Below are 21226 nucleotides of genomic sequence, written 5' to 3' on the forward strand. Positions count from 1 at the left end.
TTTTATTTTCTGAAGTTTTATTTTCTCTTGGCCCTTCTGTATTGGGATTTTTATCTGAGAGAGTGAGACACCTTATTAATAGCGACTCAACAACAAAGTTATAAAAGGTACGCCGTTGTGTTTGGGGTTCACAACTCAATACGTCCCCCGTTGTATGAGAAATCTATTAATTTGCGTGTTCCTCATTCGAAGGCTATAAATCTCAAGACTAAGATTCGGCTCAAGAAGCTTTCTTGTTTTGTTTCATATTAAATTTAATAAGAGAGGAAGAAATCTTTATGGTTTCAAATAAAACTTTTCAATTACACTAGCAAATTGGAAATTTTACATTTATAAATTGTTTTCAGTGTTGATAGGATCTGCAGGCATTTGAGTTTCTAAAGAAGTCTATAGTAATATTTTTTTTGACATGTATATAAAATCCAAACTCAAACTTTAAAATGAGTAATTTTTACATTTATGAATAATATATTTATCCTATTATGAAAATACAAATATATATTCTTGATTTTCATACAATGTATAAAAACTTGGACAGATAGGCTCTAATAAAAATCTGCCTTCACTCCAATTATATTGTAAAATAATTTATCAATATTTTATGTAATGTTAAAAATAGTAAAAGGAAGTTTGGTTATGTCATAAAAATATAGGGAGAGCAGAATCATGTATTTAAAAAAAATTATTCTCCGATCTCAAACAATTTGGTTCTTCAACTTTTATTTTGATCAATGTTGACTATTTAAAATGAATAATTGACTTGCTTGCATTTACATATAATGAACTATTCTGAAGTATGGATATTAACTCCAGATTTTTTTACACAACAAAATAGTACTAACAATATAAGGAAATGCATTTATTAAATCTTTAAAAAGAATATATTTTCATTTAAATATCCATTCTTGTACGAGGATAGAAGTAGAATGCGTTGAAACATCTTAATTCATTCTTAAAAGTCCAAAATATAAGGTTTTGTTTGGTAAAATAAATAATGAATGCCATTTTCCTTGAGTTTGGGATTCACAACTCAATACGTCCCCGTTGTACGAGAAAAGCTATTAATTATTCACAAAACACAATTTCAACTGTAACTTTTCAAGTAAATCGCGTTTAACGTCTCATTTGGAAATCTAATCATTCCTTCAATTTAACTTATATGCTTGCTTGTGAATGTTTCAATTAAAGGCTAATTCTTTTTAACATTTTAACAATTTTGAATATACGACGTTCTTTTTTTTTTTTATTTCAACCCCTGATTTTCTAGAAAATGAAATACCTATTTTGCTCATCAATTTTATTGATCTTTCTTTATTTTATTAAGTACGAATGATTGGAAAATATTATTCATGAACTTCAAAATATTAAGATATTTTTTTGTTGGAAGGGTCACTTATTGAAGAAGGTGAATTCACCTTGATGCTGGGATGCTAATCAATTAACAAGAAATTGAGTGATATTGTATAATATACAATTTATATAATTAGTCACGCAAGGATTTCTCTCGTTATTATCTTACAAATCGTCTGTTTTACTCATCATCTTTCAGGCATTAGTAATTAGTTTATACTCTCTTTATTCTCTCCACTAAATAATAAATCATTACTAAAATAAAAAAATACTCTTTGAATAAGCATATTTATTTAGATTTGTGTGAAATAATTATGTCTCTTTTTAAGTTGACGATGTTCAATGGAAGGCAAATACATCTCTGAGAAAACTTATTGAACATTGAATAACTGCAATAAGTCTTGTTTTTTCGTTGCAGATATTGGACCAAGTTAGGGCAGATAATTCCCAGAAAAGCACACATATTTTTAGATATATATTTAACACTTTTTAGAATGCCAATATTTCTTATGTTTTTTCGACAATGAGGCAGTAATTTGATATTTAAGCGGAAAGTTCGACTTCTTCCTTGTATTTACAATTTGAAATCCTACTAAAATTTTTGCAAATTGATTAGTTAAAACATTCTTGTATATCAAACAGTCCTTATATTAGAAAAGATAATAAGTAAGAATCTTATTAATAATGATATTATGTCGTTTTTGTTATATTTTAACTAAAAGTTTTTAATTCAAAAAAATAATTTAAATAAAAAACAAAGTATTGAAAAATTAAATATATTAAATATTGTTAGTATTTTTTTCCTTTTTCAATTGATTTTTTTAATACATAGATACATTTAAAACATCGAATTATTAATATCTTCAATGAATGAAGATCGATCTAAGGATATGAAAAGCACATCCATATTAAAAAGGGGTCTTTCCATTTATCCAATTGTTTGTATGTATTATGCTAGATATACTTCATAATTAAAATAATAACTAATGTATCATATTCATTTTTATAACAAATTGATGGATGTAACTTTTATGATTATCTAAGTCATCTTTTGTGACTTTTTTGATATTTTCCCATTGATATATATTTGAGCTTAATTAGTTGAAAATTAAGCATTTTTTAAACATCCATAACCCCAAAATAACGACCGAAATCACTATTTTGATTAAATATATTTTTTTCACAAACAAACATTTTAAGGACCTTAAAATAATATTATTTGTTGGTCATAAATGATATTGTATTATTATAAACTGAATTACAAAAACAAAAGAACAACAACATTATGTTACAGTATAATATAACCCTAAAAGATCCATAAGGACCAATTTGTGGCACTGAGCAATTGAATTAGGACTGGACTGATAGAACTGCAGTCATTTCACCTTTTTTAAACCGATCCAAAACTAGAAGTTACCAATTTTTCAATTCAGACAAAAGAAATTTCTTAAATAATAAATAAAATTTAAATAAATATTTATAAAAAGGTGTCATAGCTCATAATTTGTTTCATTAATTTCATTATTTTTTAATCTTATAAGGAGATAAACTAATTTACAGCATTAGCAACATTTAGAATAATTTTATCAATTTCGTTTATTTAGGAGTTACATTAAATTTATGTTCTTTTACTTATATCCTTGATAGATAATTCAATAGATTCAAAATGACGAGATGGAACATTTGATTCCGTTCCAAGAGGATATTAACTATTTACAATTAATCCTGTAATTGAAAATATAAAATAAATCCCTTCCATTAGTTTTTTGCTGTATCAAAAATACCTTTACCTATTACTATTGATTGTGAGCCATGCCTGTTCCGGGTACTTTGGCTTTAATTTATTTGAATTCAGTCATTTTAACTTAAACTTTTTCGCCTTCAAACCATTTTTCCTTGTAGATATTTTGCCTTTAAATACAAATAAATGAGGTTTATAAGTTATTATTGTTTATTTTTGGTTAAAATTGATGCTTCTTTTGAATTTTTAAATCAAAATATGTAATGTGCATCACTATAAAACGTATCAAATGGTTTTTTTTCTGTTGGAATAATTACAGAATTATGCTCTTTCCTCATATTGCTTGTTCGTTAATCCATGAGCCTTTTCTACCATGATAATAATCTTATAATAATTAATTAATAACGGAGTAATGATTAGCACTTCTTCTGTTGTCCGGTTTGTTTATTTTTATTTATCATATTTAACTAATTTCATTAACTATTTTGTCTTTTGTTCAAACTTTGTAACTCATCTCAATACTATGTCTGTAATCCAAGGTTTGGAGAATAATTCTATGATAAGTTATAAATGAGAGCAACACAAGAAAACACATCTAATGAGAGTTTTACAGGTATCGATTGGATTAACTAAAGGATATATTGATTTCTGAAGGAAAAGCTTATATAATATATGTCGGTGTTATATATTAACACACGCTAGATACTCGAGTCAAAGAGAGAGAAATACATACATACACAACAGGAACACGTGGTACCATTATAGCCTTTTAATGTAGACATACAATAATATTAAATATCTGATAAAACAAAAACTTGATGTGATGGGCAAATCTAAGGATTTATTCGGAATCAGAAGCCCTAACTCTATAAAAATCTGTTGTCAAAGTCCGTGCAAGAAAAAAAAATATTTGTTAGGCAAACCTATAAAAGGGGTTTTATCTTTAATTTTAATACTATCTATATATTAAGTGTGAATGTATGTGTGTGTATTTTTTTGGTCTTCGGATTCGTGGCGGCCTTTAAATAGCTTTTTAGCACTTCACCGGTACATCTTGAGGCCCAGGGTGTATTTTGGACATTCAATGGATTCTTTGATACCCAGGGAAGCAGCAATGGAATCATTTGATTGATTTACAGCGCCCTTAAGCAATCTATAGTTATCTGTGGGCTTCAGCTACATACGATTGTTACCAAAGCTCGTATAAAGTCACATTATTTATTTAATTAATTTTATATATGGGGTCCATCAAGACCAAAGCAAGCTACAAGGATTTTTTTCAAAATTGAGTAGGGATTAACTTGTATTATATTTACAATTTATAACAATCCCTTTCTACTCATTGTATAGTTATACGGAACAAATGTAGTCATGCTTAAACAAAAATAGTCTCTCTTTTATATGACAAAAAAAAAAACTGAACATTTCAACTTTTAAATACCCTTTCCCTGGTTGAGTGGTTTAAATATTTCATTCTTCCGGGTTTTTTTTGGTTTTTTTTCATTTGCAGACATTAAATTTTTAAACCTTAATTTCTAAAGCATAGTGCTCATAAATGTACTGATTTTATTGTTCTATGTATTAAAAAAATGAATTGAAAAAGGAAAAAAAAACTAACAATATTTAATATAGTTAATTTTTCAATACTTTGTTTATTATTTAAATTATTTTTTAGAATTAAAAGCTTTTAGTTAAAATATAACAAAAACGACATAATATCATTATTAATAAGATTCTTAATTATTATCTTTTCTAATATAAAGACTGTTTGATATACAAGAATGATCACTAGGGGGCTTTTAACTAATCAATTTGCAACATTTTAGTAGGATTTCAAATTGTAAATACAAGGAAGAAGTCGAACTTTCCGCTTAAATATAAAATTACTGCCTCATAGTTGAAAAAACATAAGAAATATTGGCATTCTAAAAAGTGTTAAATATATATCTAAAAATATGTGTGCTTTTCTGGGAATTATCTGCCCTAAATTCGTCCAATATCTGCAACAAAAAAGAAAGACTTATTGCAGTTATTCAATGTTCAATAAGTTTTCTCAGAGATGTATTGCTTTCCATTGAACATCATCAACTTAAAAAGATACATAATTATTTAACACAAATCTAAATAAATAAGCTTATGTAAACAGTATTTTTTTTAATATAAGTATTGATTTATTATTTAGTGGAGAGAATAAAGAGAGTATAAACTAATTACTAATGCCTGAAAGATGATGAGTAAAACTGACGATTTGTTAGATAATAACGAGAGAAATCCTTGCGTGACTCATTGTATAACTTGTATATTATACAATATCACTCAATTTCTTTTTAATTGATTAGCATCCGAGCATCAAGGTGAATTCACCTTCTTCAATAAGTGACCCTTCCAACACAAAAATATCTTGATATTTTGAAGTTCATGAATAATATTTTCCAATCATTCGTACTTAATAAAATAAAGAAAGATCAATAAAATTGATGAGCAAAATAGGTATTTCATTTTCTAGAAAATCATGGGTTGAAATTAAAAAAAAAAAAAAAGTCGTATATTCAAAATTGTGATAATAAGCAAGCATATAAGTTAAATTGAAGGAATGATTAGATTTCCATATGAGACGTTAAATACGATTTACTTGAAAATTTAGAGTTGAAATTGTGTTTTGTGAACAAATTATTGAGATCAAAACATTTTAAATTTTCGCTCCTCTATCATCAAATGATATGTGACCCACAAGCATCTACATAATTGGGTCTTCACTGAACTCCCAATCCTATGATCATCAGTAAGAATCAACAATTAATAACATGTAACATATTCCGGAATTCACTAATCGTATTTGTACCTCATACAGTATTTTTATCCAATTCCATTTCTCCGTGATATTCTAACTCAGCTCCTATATTTAGTATTTAATTCGTATGTAACTACATATTTGAGTTACAACAACCTTACTTCCTTTTCATGTGTTATTCCACGGATTCTTCATTGGAGAACGTCCTTTTAAAGGACTTATACAAGGAAAGAAAAAAGAGAATGAATTTATATAAACATCAGTAATAATGAAATGGATCTTGTACAGCGTACAGTTGAAGTTTCTCAAAAGGCCTTGGCAATTCCAAAAGCGAAACAGAGTCTATCTTTGGAGACATTGTCAACTTTAGTACCCGAGTCCAATTTAAAGTAACGCTAGTGTTTCTCCAGTATTTTAAAAGAACCCAACAAAGTTGAAGAAAGAGATTCTCTGATTGGCTTATTTTTGACGAAAACGTAGTCAGCCTTCCTCAAACGATTGTCCAACATTTATCTCTGGATTACTCGTAGGGGAACATGAACCACCTTTTCCATCGTTTCGTAGAATCGCCCCACATTAGCATCTGCCTTAAGAATACGAAAAGAATCGAAAAAGCCGGAAGCCAAAAATTCCGAGCGACCATTGAATAATTGGAAGGGGTAATATTTGGATATTTGATCCATTGGTACTGAATTCCTCAGTCCCCAAAAAACAGCAGGTAGAGCATTCATCCAATATTTCTTTTCGTCTAGTATCCGGTAAACTAATGATTGAAATATACCCAGCTGCGACTCAATCACTATGAGATGATTTCGAGTCACATGTCTATAAAATATAGAATCGATTGTAAGTAAAGTATCGAGTCCAAGTTCCCATCGCTGCCTATATGTATATATCGTTTATTGACATTCTAACTAACACGAACTGATTTGCGGCATTTTTTCTGTTACTGTTCGGAAAAAGGCTGTGAGATACAATAACAGTAACGACGATATGAAATCAAACGTGGTAAATGGGGGTAGGGGGGATTAAAATATACATAGTTTATTTTAAGGGTTGAGTGCATAAATACCAAACAGAGACAAATAAACGGATCTCCCTGAAAGTTGGTGTGTTTTTCAACCATAAGATTCACGAAGTATGTAAATATAACCTGGATACGAGCCAGTAAGACCATCTCGGACTTTGCACGGAGTTTTCAAACAGGCCTCGTACATATTAGTGTTTAGACTATATTATACAAGGGATACGTTTTTATATTTTATTTAAAAAACAGCAAACTTATGATTTATGATTTAATTATGATTAAATCAACTGAGTCCCCACCTAACCCCCCTCCTTCCTTTTGTTGTTATTCTTCTAACGCCAATTTCAATATATTCAAATTTTGTTAACTATCATCCCTATCATTATGATGTTCTAAGCACGTGTTTTTATGATTGTCATCAAATATTCTTCCATGTGACTGCTTTCTTTCTCCATATTGATTAACTTAGTAGCATGCATATACTTGTTGTTTCTACATACGTAATTGGAAAAACCCTGATGAACTTACTTCAAGTAGATATACTTACCTAGTTTCCTTTATTAATCCTTTGAATATTTGGGATATTATTCTTAGATAAAATGACGTAATGGTAGTGAGGATGTTGTTATTGGTATTTTTTTTTCTTCTGCTTTTCTATTTCCCTCTGATAGTATATATATATACATAAAATACACTTTTTTATATGAGTAATTATATAACAGTGTTGATAATTTTTGGGGCTAAGTCCCTATCAAATGATGAAGGCTAGCAACGCCCCTGGTCTGCAATATATTTTTATGAGGATTACCAGATTAGATTTTTGTTTTTTTTGTTTTACATCCCGAAAATACTCACAATTTACAAAAAAAGTTGTTCACAAAAAATAGTAAGTTTTAGAAAAAAATTTCAAATAAAAATTTTTTAGGAAAAAAATTTCAAATATAAATTGGAATTATAAAATTTTTTAAAAATACAAATATTAAATGTTTAGAGAAAAATTTCAAAAATACATAGTTTTGAAAGAAAAAAAAATTTCTAAATTAAATTTTGTGGATAATAAATTTGAAAAATTAAATTAAATTATTAATTTTTTGAAATATTTATTGAATTATAAAATTTTCTTATAAAAAGCAAAAATCCTTAATTTGTATATTTTTTCACAAGTTAAAAAAGTAATAAATGATAATCAGAATCCCAAATTAAACATTATTTACCATATGCCGATCCAGAAATAACATCCCATTTTCCTAATCAAGTCCTCAAATACATGATTATAAAATTGTATATATTTATGGCATTTATTACGTGACGAAATTTCTTATCGATCAGCTGTTCGAGCAACTCAATATGTGAGGGAGAAAATTGATTAGAATAGTAATGTGCTACGAACAAAACTCGTCAATTGGTATTCGAGTTTTGTTAAGTAAATTTTAAAAAAAACACAAAAAACTCTACTCGTGGGCATATAAGCCAAGTGTTACTCGGAACTCGTCAAAACTTAAGATTCTCTGTTTTTCTCTTTCTAACCCATAGTAACCTGTAAATCTTACTAGATTGTCTTCCTTTCTTTGTTAAATTTATAAGTTCTGTTTTACCAGAGGAAACACTTTGTTGACTTGTGTAAAATATGCACACTTAATGTTGGTTCGTTTTTAATGTTTGATTGTTTTGAATCTAGCAAGAGTAGTCGACTTTGCTTGGAATTCCGCAGTTTATTAAGCAAACACTCTAAAGTCCTCCTTTGACCAATAGACATATGACAAAATTATCTTTACTAATAAAGATTAATGTATGTATATTTTGAAATGCAGGATAGAGGGCCCGCTGTTGAACTTAAATTTGAATGTTCAAATCTGATTCTCACTAGCTAAAAATTCGTTTGGCTTATCCCCTGAAATTTAAGGTCAACATAACATAATTTTGTAGTTTTCATTGCTTATAACTTTTATTTAAATTTATAATTAATATAATTGATTTTTAAGCCGTATTTTTTTGTTTTTTTGTTTTTTTAATTTACCCATACTTACTATTATAAACATACGTTATAATACTTGAATAGATTTTCTTTAAGTATTTTTAGAGTATTTGAAATACCATAGTATGAAAACAGATTTTATTTCATCTAATAATTCTATTATGTATATATATATATAATTCGCATTTGTTGCTAATAGTTTGTTGAATCCATTTGTAGTATTTAATATTAATAACTTTAATTTTCCTATCATTTGTCATCATCATTTGTTTGATTTTCTGTGTATAACTGTTATTAAAATTTATAGTTATTATTTTTTGTTATAGTTAATCGTTTTTTTATTTTATTTTTTATTTAACCCACACTTTTCTAACTTAATATCGTAAATATATATGTTATAATAATTTAACTTATCAATTTACTAGTAATCTAGCTACAACTTAAGTACAAGTCAATATTTTTTGTTACTTGAAATATCGAAGATTATCATTTCTATTGCAGAATCACGGGAAGATTTAGTACTCCAAAACCAAAACTTTAATAAATAGTACCAAATGTATTGATCACGCCCTTTCCTCGCACTTGCTCGATGCCCAGCCCTAGACATACCATTATTTTTGTATAATATGCGTTCATACACGTCAAAAATCAATTATTATTGAATTATGGGAAATTAAAGCTTTAAACCTAGTAGCGAAACGAGGACGAAAACAATAAACTGGTGAAAAAGGTCTTGGTCTGAATTTACTTTTTTTTTTTTGTGATAATTGTAGAAAGTAGAAACTCTAATATAATTATATTCTATTTTAATCATTTTAGTTTTTATAAATAACTATTAACTACAGATATTGATAGAACCTTTAGGAGGAGGCTACAGAAGAGGTTGTTATTGAATTCGGAATTTATGAATTTTTTAGAGTTAAACTCAGATGAAGAATATATATTTCATAATAAATGAAAAGAAATAAAGTATATAAATTATGCTTGAATTGGTGTTCTTTCTTTGAAAGTGTTTGCTGTAAATCTTTTATTTGCTCTTTAGTTTTAGATTCATTTATGGGAAATACTCACTTCAAACATGTATCGCCATCAGAGAGGGCCTTCTCATGAAGAATCCACCCACTAGATGTAAAACTAATTAGTCTTCAATGATAAGTTAAAATAATTGAAACAATATATCGACAATTGGCAATTTAAATGTATTTCTAAATTGGGTTGCTATTAATGGTTTGTTCCTCTAGTTTTTATTAACATAAATTATCTTGTATGACTCTTTGATGCAAGTATTAGTAATTTGAATTCACATAAAAAATTTATATGATTACATGTATCGGAAATTCATAGTTTAAGAGCACATCTAAGGTCAATTTTTCCTGGAAAAATTATTTACATATAGACTGTAGAGGACCTTTGTGTGTAACCACTAGTCAAATTCCTTGGGAAAACTTGGTACCCAAAGCGAAGATCCATAAGATACATTGACATACAAAGGGAGCGAGTGGATTGCCACTTCAAGGAAACACGGAGGTTAAATTTTACTTATCTAAGGAATTTGGGCCCTAATAATATAAATGATATTTTTAACTACATTAAAACTACTCGCCCTGAAATATGATGCTGAAACGGTGACTTGGGATGTCCTGATTTCATCTCAGTAGGTATACAATTGTAATCTTCAAAGATAGTACTGGCAAATTTGTACATAATTTGAGCAAAATTCATGTGTTATTTTATCTCCTTTGATACCATTCTCCTTGTTCGAACCTTCCATCCCAAAAAGAGATGCCAAGCCCTGACATTGATGCTTGAGTATTAATTTCTTAAATTGTACCATCAATTTAAGTAACACAGACACTAAGATGATAATTTGATTGATGGTTTATAAGGAGCATTATTTTTGTTCCCTTCAAAATGAGCATTCGCATCATCAAAAAGATTTTCTACTCCCTTGACGGACAGGATCACGAACTTACGGACTAAAGTATTATCTGAAGACTCGAATACCTTATTTGTATAATATGGCATAATTAATTAAAAAGTAAAATGATAAACTCAATATAACTTTATAAAGACTAGAATATCCATATTAATATTGAATATAGATAAGCATAAAATACGTTTGATTGTTTTGAGTAAAGTGAGAAAAAAAATTAATAATACTTTGAAATTATAGAACAAATGAGAGTAGTTAAAGAATTAACTATCAAAGGGGATTCGAACAAAGAGAAAAATAATTTTTTGAATTTTCCCCACCTGAAAAGAAAAATAAATGAGAAAGCAACAATAGAAAAGCCGAGGGTATTATAAACTAAGAGAAGACTATTTTAACTATAAAACTATAAGAGAAGACTGCTGAAACACACTCTCTTCAAATAAGTAAAACCTTTTTATTATGAAACATAGTATTGTTTCGACAGCCAAAGCGTTTGATTGTTGTACATAATATACATTTACGTAACGAATTTGTTTTTGTTGGATCGTCCAAAGTTAATTGTTTTTTATAAAACAAAAAACCATAATTTTTCTCGTCAAATCGTTGTAAAACATTTAAATCAAAGGTGAGCTTTTAATATATTGACTGTTTTCCTTTTAAATACATAGTGTTGGTATACACATGCGTCATTCCATGGAAAATATACACTTTTTTTCTCACTCGGATTGGAATAACATTTGATATATGAAATAACCTATTATTAAGAAACTTAAAAATAAAATTTCAGATCTCTATCTCAATCCAGCTTTGAGCTCTTTTTCATATGACTTTGATCAAAAATCGAATAAAAAGCTTTTCAATTCTGAATTGTAGTTCTCTGACCACACATCTCATAGATACATATGTTACTATTTAACAGCCTATGTTATTGCTATTATAGCCGTAAAACACGAAAAATACCATTTAAACCTTGAACTACAATCGGATGCCATTTAAAAACCTTTTTAATTGAATCAAGTTTTTAGAGTATAATTACGATTCCAAATTAAATGTAAAAACAATTAATAAAAACATTGCAGCATGCAAACTAAATTATTTATTAAGTTATCTTGAATACTTTGCCTACAATATGTGTCTAATCATACAAAATTAAGTAAAAAGAAGGATTTTTTATGGGAGTTGATTTTTTCTCTCGCTAAAACTAAATAATAAATCTTATAATACAATTTCAAAGATTTCCAGTCAAAAATAAAGGTCTATTATGATTGATTAACTCAGTTTAATTTTCAATTTTCTGTTGGATTTTTTAATGAATAATAAGGTTCCATTACAAAATGTTCCGACATTAAGTATATTTTGTCTGGGAAGTGATATAGAGGGATTGAAATCACAGAACCTGGTTTTTACTGTGGTGAAACCTCACATAAAAAAATATTTATTATTTGGCATGATTTGGAGACAAGTCAAGGAACAAAGTGAAGTCATTTGATATACCTACATGGAGATTATGTTTTTAGAACAAGTATAGGACTTCAATAAAACAAAATCCATAATTTTGAAAATATTTTATAACCCTATGAAAAAAATAAATAATACATTCAAGACTCCAGTTTAAAAAATATATATATACATATATTTTTTAGGACTAATATGGAAGAGGAACGACACAGCACAACATATTACCCTCCTGTCAAAATCGACATAGGTCGTCATTCCCACCAAATACAACATTTTAAGCTATCATGTAAAAAAAAAAAGTTGCCAATACTGTTTGAGCTTTTCCTATATATTTTTTAGTTCAAAGTGAATGACAAATTTTTAAATATATTTCAGATGGACTGGGTAGCTATTTCTCCTTCCAGTGACATGGAAGTCCTTGAGTTGGGCTACTTTATTGGAGACAAATATCACTTGTCAGATGATGCACAAGAGAAGTTAGAAAATACCTCTAGGATACTTTGTGACTCTGTGTCAAGTAAAAAAACCAGACAAATAATCATGTTTAGAAACTATATGGATACAGATATCATTCCCGTCATCAATGCACATATTGAAGAAAATCTATTTATTTATGAGGCTATGATAAAGTGAGTAGGGCTAACATTTTTTTGACTATTATAAAAACAATAAATTCAAATTTCATTTGATAAATAATAGTCTACTCTTTGAGCATAATAAAATTCATGTAAACTATACCTAAAAAATATCCCCATAATTATACATATTACAGGGTTGTTCATTTTTTTAAATTTAAATTAAATGCTTATCTATAAAAATTTCTAAAGTTCGTGGGTACGACTGAATTTCTAAGTATCTCTACTTTTAAATGATATATCAATAGTAGGATTTGTGATAGAGAGCGCGAGGAAAGAGCAGAGCGACATATGGTATTACTAAATTAAGACCATTGTTTATACCAGCTGTCTGTTATATGATTATTATTTTGGGGGGCGGGGGAAGAAAATGAAGTATTACTATAAAGAAGAGAACCTTCTATATTTAAAATAGTGCAGTGATAATATTTCAATTAATATATATTTATTTTATTATACATTTTTAAATCCTTTTATACCAAGGATTCTTCTTTTAGAGGGAAATGTTAACACACCCATGACTTATATAATGACGGACAAAAAGAGGAAAAAACACATCAACCGTTTTTCCTTTTCTAATTGGTGGAGTTAGTTTTTTCTTTACACTGATTCCTTCTTTATGCAACACATGTTCCACTCGGAGTAAAAATGTTGATGCAAAGACATCTGAGACAACAGATAGTAGATTAGATCGTAGCACAAAGGTCCAATTGGAAAATTGTCGACATCGTATGAAGGAAATATGCAGATTGTCCATCTCAGCCCAGCAAATAATTGCCGGTCACGGATCATTGATGCGAGGAAATTCCCTCGTGATCGATCATATCCTTTATACCTTGATCATCATTTTTTTTATTATTTAACCTAACACGGTACGCAACATACGCTAAGCTCACATTTTTTTATGGTCCTTTAATTGGCCTGATGGAGTTACATTGATTCAGTAATAGTAAACATTATAGTATTACATTTACCTTATCTAACCTAGGAATATTCTTTAAAATCCATATACATAAAGTATAACTTTTTGTCTAGAAACGACCGTCATTAATTCTTATTTAATTTAACTTAAGTAGGTTTAAAGAGTTTAAACATCAAATGTATATTTCTCGTTAATCGACGTTAGAACCATTTGATATATTTACAAGCACACATTTTTACAAAATATTTTTCTATATTGATAGAGTATTATCTGAGCTCACAAAACCAATTGAGGACTACGTTGATGTCTTCAACAATTCCAATGAATCTAATCAATATCGTCATGAATTGATAAACTTTTTGGATCAATTTAAGAATAGGATCACGAACAGTCTTTTACTATGCAAAATAATACCTCCTGCCCATTATATTCTAAAAGAGGTACGCATTATTTACATAAATTATCACTTTGATGGTTATCAATTCATTTTTTTTAAATTTCTATATATAGGATTTGTCAAATAGCCAAAATGAGTCAAATGTAATAGAACATATATTTCGATTAGTTGCTAATATTTTGAGTATACCAGAGCCTTCAAATACTATATCCAATAAATTTGTTTCATCCATCTCCCATTCCACAACAACAGTTTCATCCTCCCGAAGTCAACGTCAGAATCAAATAATTTGGAACTTTTTCGCCGCGGGTCTAGATAAGTTCATTTTATTAGCTATTGAAGAAGACACTGTCGCAAATCAATGGTAGGCTTTCAAATATTTAGTATTCAGTATGAAACATATTTTTACTTTATAACAGGAGTACTCAAATTTTGGAAGTCATTACTCTGTTATTCAAGGATCAAAGCGTGAATCAACTTGAACGTATTCTTAGAGAGTTGATGGAAAATCCTGATTTGAATGACAGCTACGAGGACAATGAGAGTAATTCGTCTTCTTCGCAAGAAGATATCTCTATGAACGAGGACTCTTTGGACAGTAATACTGAAGAAAAAAACGGAAGTAAAACAAAATTAGATAACTACATCCTTACCATTGCCGGTTTTAGGGGGGTTCTGCACAATACTGAATAATGAACGGGTATTTCTTTTTTTAAATGAAATTTATTTTCCTGTCAAAATTTCATATAGAATATAATGTGTAAGAAAAAATAATAGAAAATTAAAATTCTGAAGGGTCTAGTTATAAAAATAATAAGATTTGAAATTTATTTTCTATTAGTAGTAGTACCCGGTAATGCCCGGAGTTTTTAGGCGTTGTCGAATAGATAAACTTTACTTTGATAAAATAATTGATCAACAAATCGTCAGTGTTCAGGGGCGTCGGAAGTATTATAAAAAATATAATATATATATATATATAGATATATTTTTTTTTTTTTTCAAATTCCAAAATCCATAGCTATTAACATTATATTAATTCCTTTGAATTTTTTTTTCAATCCATAGTCATATACAGATAATAAAATTTTTTGGATAAACAATTTCAAGAATTAATGTTTTTGGAGAATAAATTTTATATATTCATAGTTATTCAAGGATAATTAAATTTTTGGAAAAAAAAAATTGAAAAATGAGATTTCATATATTGAATTTTTTTCGAAAAAATTCTAAAATCGACAACTATTCACAGATAATAAACTTCAATGGACAAAAACTTTCAAAAATTATATTAAAAAATATTGTATTTTTTGAAAAAACACAAAAAATTACAAAAATCTACAGCTTTCCACAAGAAAATTAATTTTTTTGCACTGCCGTATAAATAAAAATTACTCCTATTTTCTCATAAAAAATTTTCATCCCAACAAAAAAAAACAATTTAGTAAAAATCCAAAATTCCTCAATTTGGGTGACACCTCCGGTGTTACTTTCCCTTTTTCATATGAACACTCAAGCGTCGTTACTCAATACATGGTTGTTATCTCCTCAAGAATAATAATATCTTGTTGGGGGAAAAAATTAAGAAGAAAACTAAACTATAAAGTAAAAATAAACACAATGCATGGTTCTTTTCAAAAATCTGGTTTTCAAAAAAAAATAAACATTTAGAAAAGTGTCTCTAAAAATAATATTTGGCTTATCCAAGTTATATCCTAGTAAATAACTCCCTATTTAATATAGAAGTAACGATAATACCTTTTATTATAACAAATTGCTATTGAACTATATTATTTATTAAGCTTCTTTACCTATTTGAAAATATAACCTTAAAAATTTTAACCTGTTTAGACTAGTAAATTTTACCTTATATAAAATGTCCTCTAAATTAATTTTACATATTTGTTTTTTTATAAAAAATAAATAACGTGAGCTTTTCTAAACTGTAACATAGCAGAACTTTGTTCTATATATCTGCCTAATGAAAAGTTGTATATGGTCGTTAAGTAGCGCAATAATTAGTTTATAAATTGTAAACCTGTATGAAGCATTGGATAATCATATTTATTTTTGTAAATTAAACCTTAGTTATTAGTAAAAACGCTTATCTACTTCTGAAGACGATAAGAACCTAAGACATTTACTAAGTTTAGCTGGGATGTTGCCTGGATGTGATGGTGCTAAGTCTCACACATTTATTTTTCTTTTAATTTATTTAATTAAGTACATTACTTATTTTTTTTATTATGAATTGATCTTAACATCCTGGACATTTCATTCATTTTTACAAACCGTTTTTATACAGTTCTATACTAATACTCTCTTTTTTTATATGACGCTCGATTGTATTGTTATTTCATAGATCAAGTATCTACACTCAAAATAACTTACTTTCCGCATAGATACTTTCATACTAAACTTTTTTAATATAAATAAACAAAACAAAGTTCGAAATACAATTTCCAAAATTGAAGAAATGAAAAGAACCCTGCACATTTATCTTTGCCCCAAAGCTCCCCTCTCTCTAAAACCAGCCCTGATCGTAACATATAAGTTCTATGAATTACTTTAATTATATTTATTCAAAATTAGATGCGAAGAACCCAAAGAATTACAATGATGACGCCATGGCTTGCCAATCTTCTGACTCTGACTTAAAAGAAGTAAGTGCTTAAAAGAAAAGAAAATTAATATATCATAATCTGATTTATAGCCTCTATTTAAAAAAATGTGTGGTCATAACAAACCCTCAAACTCAATGAATAAAACATCTAGCGTCCAATTAGAAGAGACTGTTAAAGAAATGGTTAATTATTGGATATCAGCTCTCCCTGGAGATACTAAAATAGATTGTGAAGTTTCAACTGGCTCATCCTCCAATGACAATGATCAAAGGTATAAAGAAATTCTTCTTTCTTTCATTTTTGGTCAAAATATGTAGACTTAATTATTAGTGATTAACAGAATATTTTCTATCATAAGTGTACCTACAAATAAAAGAAAAACTATTGGGCCTGATGTATCCGCTTCAGAAAAGCGGGAAATTCAAAGGAATAAGATCATGAAAATAATGTATAATTCAATTAAGAAACGAAGAGAACAGGTTAGTCAATATTCATTGAACCCTCTTTGTTTATTTTTTAATAAATTGTATAAATCATTTTGTTTGTTCGTAGTCAATGGTTGATGATGAAGATGTGTCAAGACTTTTAACCGAATTTACTATTTGTTTCATTATGCGTGGCTATGGAAATCTCATTCAAAATTTAAGATTAAAATTAATGACTCAAAAATCGTCGTCCACATTTGCAAACATGAATTCTCGTTTCCTATGGTTAATAACTTTCTTTATGAGATTTGTAGATTATTTGGAAGTAGAATTACCAGTGATAGAGTATGTACTTTTTTCAATGACCTTTTAAGCTTGATAGCTTGTCGCTATTTACATTTCATTTCAGACCAGTGTTTTCACCAGAGATCATGTCCTATATTGTATTTGAAGGTTTACAAACATTTGAAAATCTTGAGATTGAATCAAAATCACATATGTATAATGATACTGTGGTCAAAAGGCAAGGGCGTCGTCTTCACTTGGTTGTTTCTGCAATAAAGCAGATTTTAATTACCATTAATTTGATGGAAAATAATGCAGATAATTCTGAAACGCGTTTTAAAATACATAAAATCATTTTTTTACTTATGAACATGAGAAATTTGAGACAATTTACTCTTCTTTTGATTTGGAAATTCAATTCATCTTATCAGACAAGGTGCTTCATCAGTGATGTCATCATGTGCAACCATAAACTACTTGTAATGTTTGAAAAAGTTGAGTCATCGGACATATTTATAAATGAACACTTGGATCAGTGAGTAAAGCTACTTATATATGAATATAGTATTGATTTTAAACCACCTAATCATGTTTTTAAATGACAGATTTGCCACGGTAGAGGTCATGAGACAATATGGTTATTGCCTAGAAACATTTGAAAGCAATACAGTCTCATTAAACGAAGCTATTTTTACGATGATGCACTATGTTTCCGTTGATTTAAATGCACATGAAGCTCTTCTTCTACCTCAAATTCTAAAGACATTCTCCGATGTATTGGGAAAGGATCCAATTGTCGGGGATAAGTGGTCAGATTTAATAGAATATGTAATACAAAGGTTCATTAATACCATACATGAGGATCCAATCAACGCACCTCCATGTTTTCTAAAAAATATATCTCAATTTATCAAAATAGCTAAAGTAAAGCCAACTTTGGCTAAAAACTATACATCAAGCGATGCAACACGGTCTCTTATTGCGGAGCTTGACTCACAAAGAGGTGAATCTGAGAGTGGTCAAGATAATTCGCCTATCGTGGATGAAAACGTGGGGTTTCCTTCTACACCATTCTCAGAAAAAGTATATATGGAAGAAATTGAAGGTATCAAGGATTTATTATTGATTCAGGGGAAAGAATATCTCATCCATTGGCTTCAAGAGGAGATTGTAAATGTTATACTTGTCAAAACTCATGAAAAATCAAAAAGTTCTGTCAAATGGGAAAAAGGAGTTTTAGAGCCCATTGCTTACTACTCAGTGTGTGAGTATTCATTCATCAACTTTTTTGATGAAAAAAAAGAACGTGTGTCATATTTATTTTTGTCTCTTTAGTTTGGAATGAGGGCATTCCATTGGTTCCTTGGAGCATAAAAGAAGAATCTGGACTACAAAAAAATTATTTCTTAATGCTGCTCAAGAAAATTGGGATCTATCTACCTGCAGATAGACAGACACGTTTCCCTAGGATACCGAACGACTGGTCAATTGATCATCTCCTAAATATTCATAAAAAACTTGCTTGTAGTCATGATGTAACCACAGAAGGGAAGTTTGCACATGCCAACAAACAAATTGCAAATTTTACAAAGTAATAATGTTTTGACTTAAGGTTTCTTGGATTTTAACACATTCTTAATTATTTTATTTCTAGGCCCAAACTTCAAAATAGAAAAATATGGAACAAAGGGAATCTATAAACTTAATTTATTGTGTTTTATATGTTTATTGTTCATAGAGAATTAATGTGCACAAGGCTATGTTAATATCTCAAATCCAGTAATTGTTATATGTCTATAATTTTGATCTTTTTGTGAATCAGTTATTTTGACTTTTGTAGGAATACACAGTATCTGCTATAATATATTATTTACACATAAAATATGGGGCATTACAAAAAAAACTCAATTACCCAACTTTGTGAAAAATAATTAATTATTTAAGAAAAGAAGAAGTAATTGCTATAAAGAAAAAAGTGAATATAGAATGAGATGATGGTAAGAGAAAATGAAGGATATTCTCATTTAAAATATTTAATTTATATGAGCTATAACTAGAAAATACAGTCAGTATTAAGAGAATAAAAGTCACACTCCACAACGTAAGACTAAAGAAAACAAGGTATACTTGAGGGCGGATGCTTTTCTAATAAACACTTATCCAAACCAAATTGAAAAGATAACCCTCCTGATTGAGCATGATCGAGATAGACATATTTCCAAGGGGGAAAATATGCTTTTGGAGAGTGATGGAGTAAATTCAGGAAATTTAAAAAGGAAGTCACTGCTTAAGAGATAGTCTAGCATAATTATTTAACCAATCATTTGGGATCAAGCTGGTCTTGATAAGACTCTTTGGTGATTTCCAGCCTGAGAGGGAAGTCGAGACAGAGTCTACAAAGAATGAAAGAATCAGTAATAATATTGTAATAACTAATATTAATAAAATATAATATTACCCAATGTGAGGCCAAGTGAGATTAATCCGAGAAAAGAGATGTATCTTCGTGAACTATTTAATCTCGTTGATAGTAAAAGTAAATACGGTAGAGATATAAGTGGGCACCCACCATCTTCGGACAATATCTATGATTCATCAATCTGATCGAGATACAACAGTAAAGTTTGAATCAATAATAGCAAAACTTAAAAAGGCGGCAAAGATGTCATGCGACAAAATCTCCTCAAGAAAAAATTACCAGCGGGAAAAATGTTGGGGGCGAAAATGTTACCAATAAAATTACCTAGAACCCGCATTACCGATTGCTGATTCTTCCCGTCTATGAGAAACTTAACGACAAGTAATGAATAAATAAAGAAGGGATGAGTGGAAAGAGGAAATTAAGTTTAGTAATTAAAATATGAAAAACGGTTGTTGCGTGTGCCTTTTCTTCTTTTTTGTAGGTTTGTAGGTTATTTTATAGGGCATCGTGGTGTTGACTTCTCCCCTGAAGTAAGCATTATCGCTTATCTTTGGTGCAAATGTATTTCAAATGCATAATAAATAAATATATATGCATTTAAATAATATAATTAAAATATTATCCCTTCACTGATGTTATTTAAAATGTAGAAAATAAAAAATTCATTATCTCCCTCCAAAATCATTGAACAGGTAGCTGATATTAACATAGATCTTAATTCAGTCATTTACTCGCTTTCTTCGTCCAGAATTCTAAAAACTCTTCTTTATATTGCAATTAGTTTGTTTGTTAGAAAAAACTTTTGTTGAACAATATCTCTTACTACATGTAATCAATTAGCAACACATGTAATTTGAATTAATTCTGGGAAATTTGTTCCAAGATCTTCTCCTGCTTTGAGACAATACAAGGCAACATCAGTAATGAAAACTTTCTCCCAATAACTTATAAACTGAGCTTAAGTTATATGTACTCTTGACATTGTGCACGTTTGCAATTTCAATATCAAGCAAGTTGAACTAAAACTCCACAAGAAAAAATTACCAACGGAGAAACTGTTGGGAACGAAAATGTTACCAACAAAATTACCTTTTGAGCTAAATATATATTTTATAAGGTCTCCCTCAGAAATGTCTGTGAAAAGGGTCAATAAAACTTACCGTCATTGACCCCCCTTGATGATCTCTTGTATTAGCTAACGCAACGAAAATATCCCTTTCTTCCTGCGCTTTTTTATTATA

The 21226-nt window shown here is 28.8% G+C and overlaps 1 protein-coding gene and 1 long non-coding RNA gene across 2 annotated transcripts; one reads left to right on the plus strand and one right to left on the minus strand.

Moving 5' to 3' along the window:
- Nucleotides 1–2853: 2853 nt before the first annotated feature.
- Nucleotides 2854–3502, minus strand: LOC121130207 (uncharacterized). Its single transcript, XR_005868624.2, has 2 exons — nucleotides 3141–3502; nucleotides 2854–3075 (listed from the first exon to the last, which is right to left on the minus strand). It is a non-coding gene; the product is annotated as an uncharacterized lncRNA (long non-coding RNA).
- Nucleotides 3503–11241: 7739 nt separating this feature from the next.
- On the plus strand, nucleotides 11242–19445 carry LOC121130369 (protein timeless). Its single transcript, XM_040726120.2, has 13 exons — nucleotides 11242–11442; nucleotides 12651–12904; nucleotides 14095–14272; nucleotides 14343–14593; nucleotides 14649–14851; nucleotides 16822–16892; nucleotides 16943–17124; nucleotides 17212–17332; nucleotides 17406–17623; nucleotides 17688–18098; nucleotides 18169–18827; nucleotides 18899–19154; nucleotides 19218–19445. The coding sequence occupies exons 2-13, from the start codon at nucleotides 12651–12653 to the stop codon at nucleotides 19261–19263; spliced, it is 2850 nt and encodes a 949-aa protein (XP_040582054.1). The 5' UTR covers nucleotides 11242–11442; the 3' UTR covers nucleotides 19264–19445.
- Nucleotides 19446–21226: the final 1781 nt, after the last annotated feature.

This window comes from Lepeophtheirus salmonis, chromosome Z, assembly GCF_016086655.4.
Source record: "Lepeophtheirus salmonis chromosome Z, UVic_Lsal_1.4, whole genome shotgun sequence".
NCBI classification, from domain to species: domain Eukaryota; kingdom Metazoa; phylum Arthropoda; class Copepoda; order Siphonostomatoida; family Caligidae; genus Lepeophtheirus; species Lepeophtheirus salmonis.

Bases quoted from the DNA above. Each gene is read 5' to 3' on its own strand.
- LOC121130369 (XM_040726120.2), top strand. From the start codon at position 12,651: ATGGACTGGGTAGCTATTTCTCCTTCCAGTGACATGGAAGTCCTTGAG. The intron at 16,893-16,942 runs GTAAGTGCTTAA...TCTGATTTATAG, and splicing joins CTGACTCTGACTTAAAAGAA to CCTCTATTTAAAAAAATGTG. The intron at 18,099-18,168 runs GTGAGTAAAGCT...TTTAAATGACAG, and splicing joins ATAAATGAACACTTGGATCA to ATTTGCCACGGTAGAGGTCA.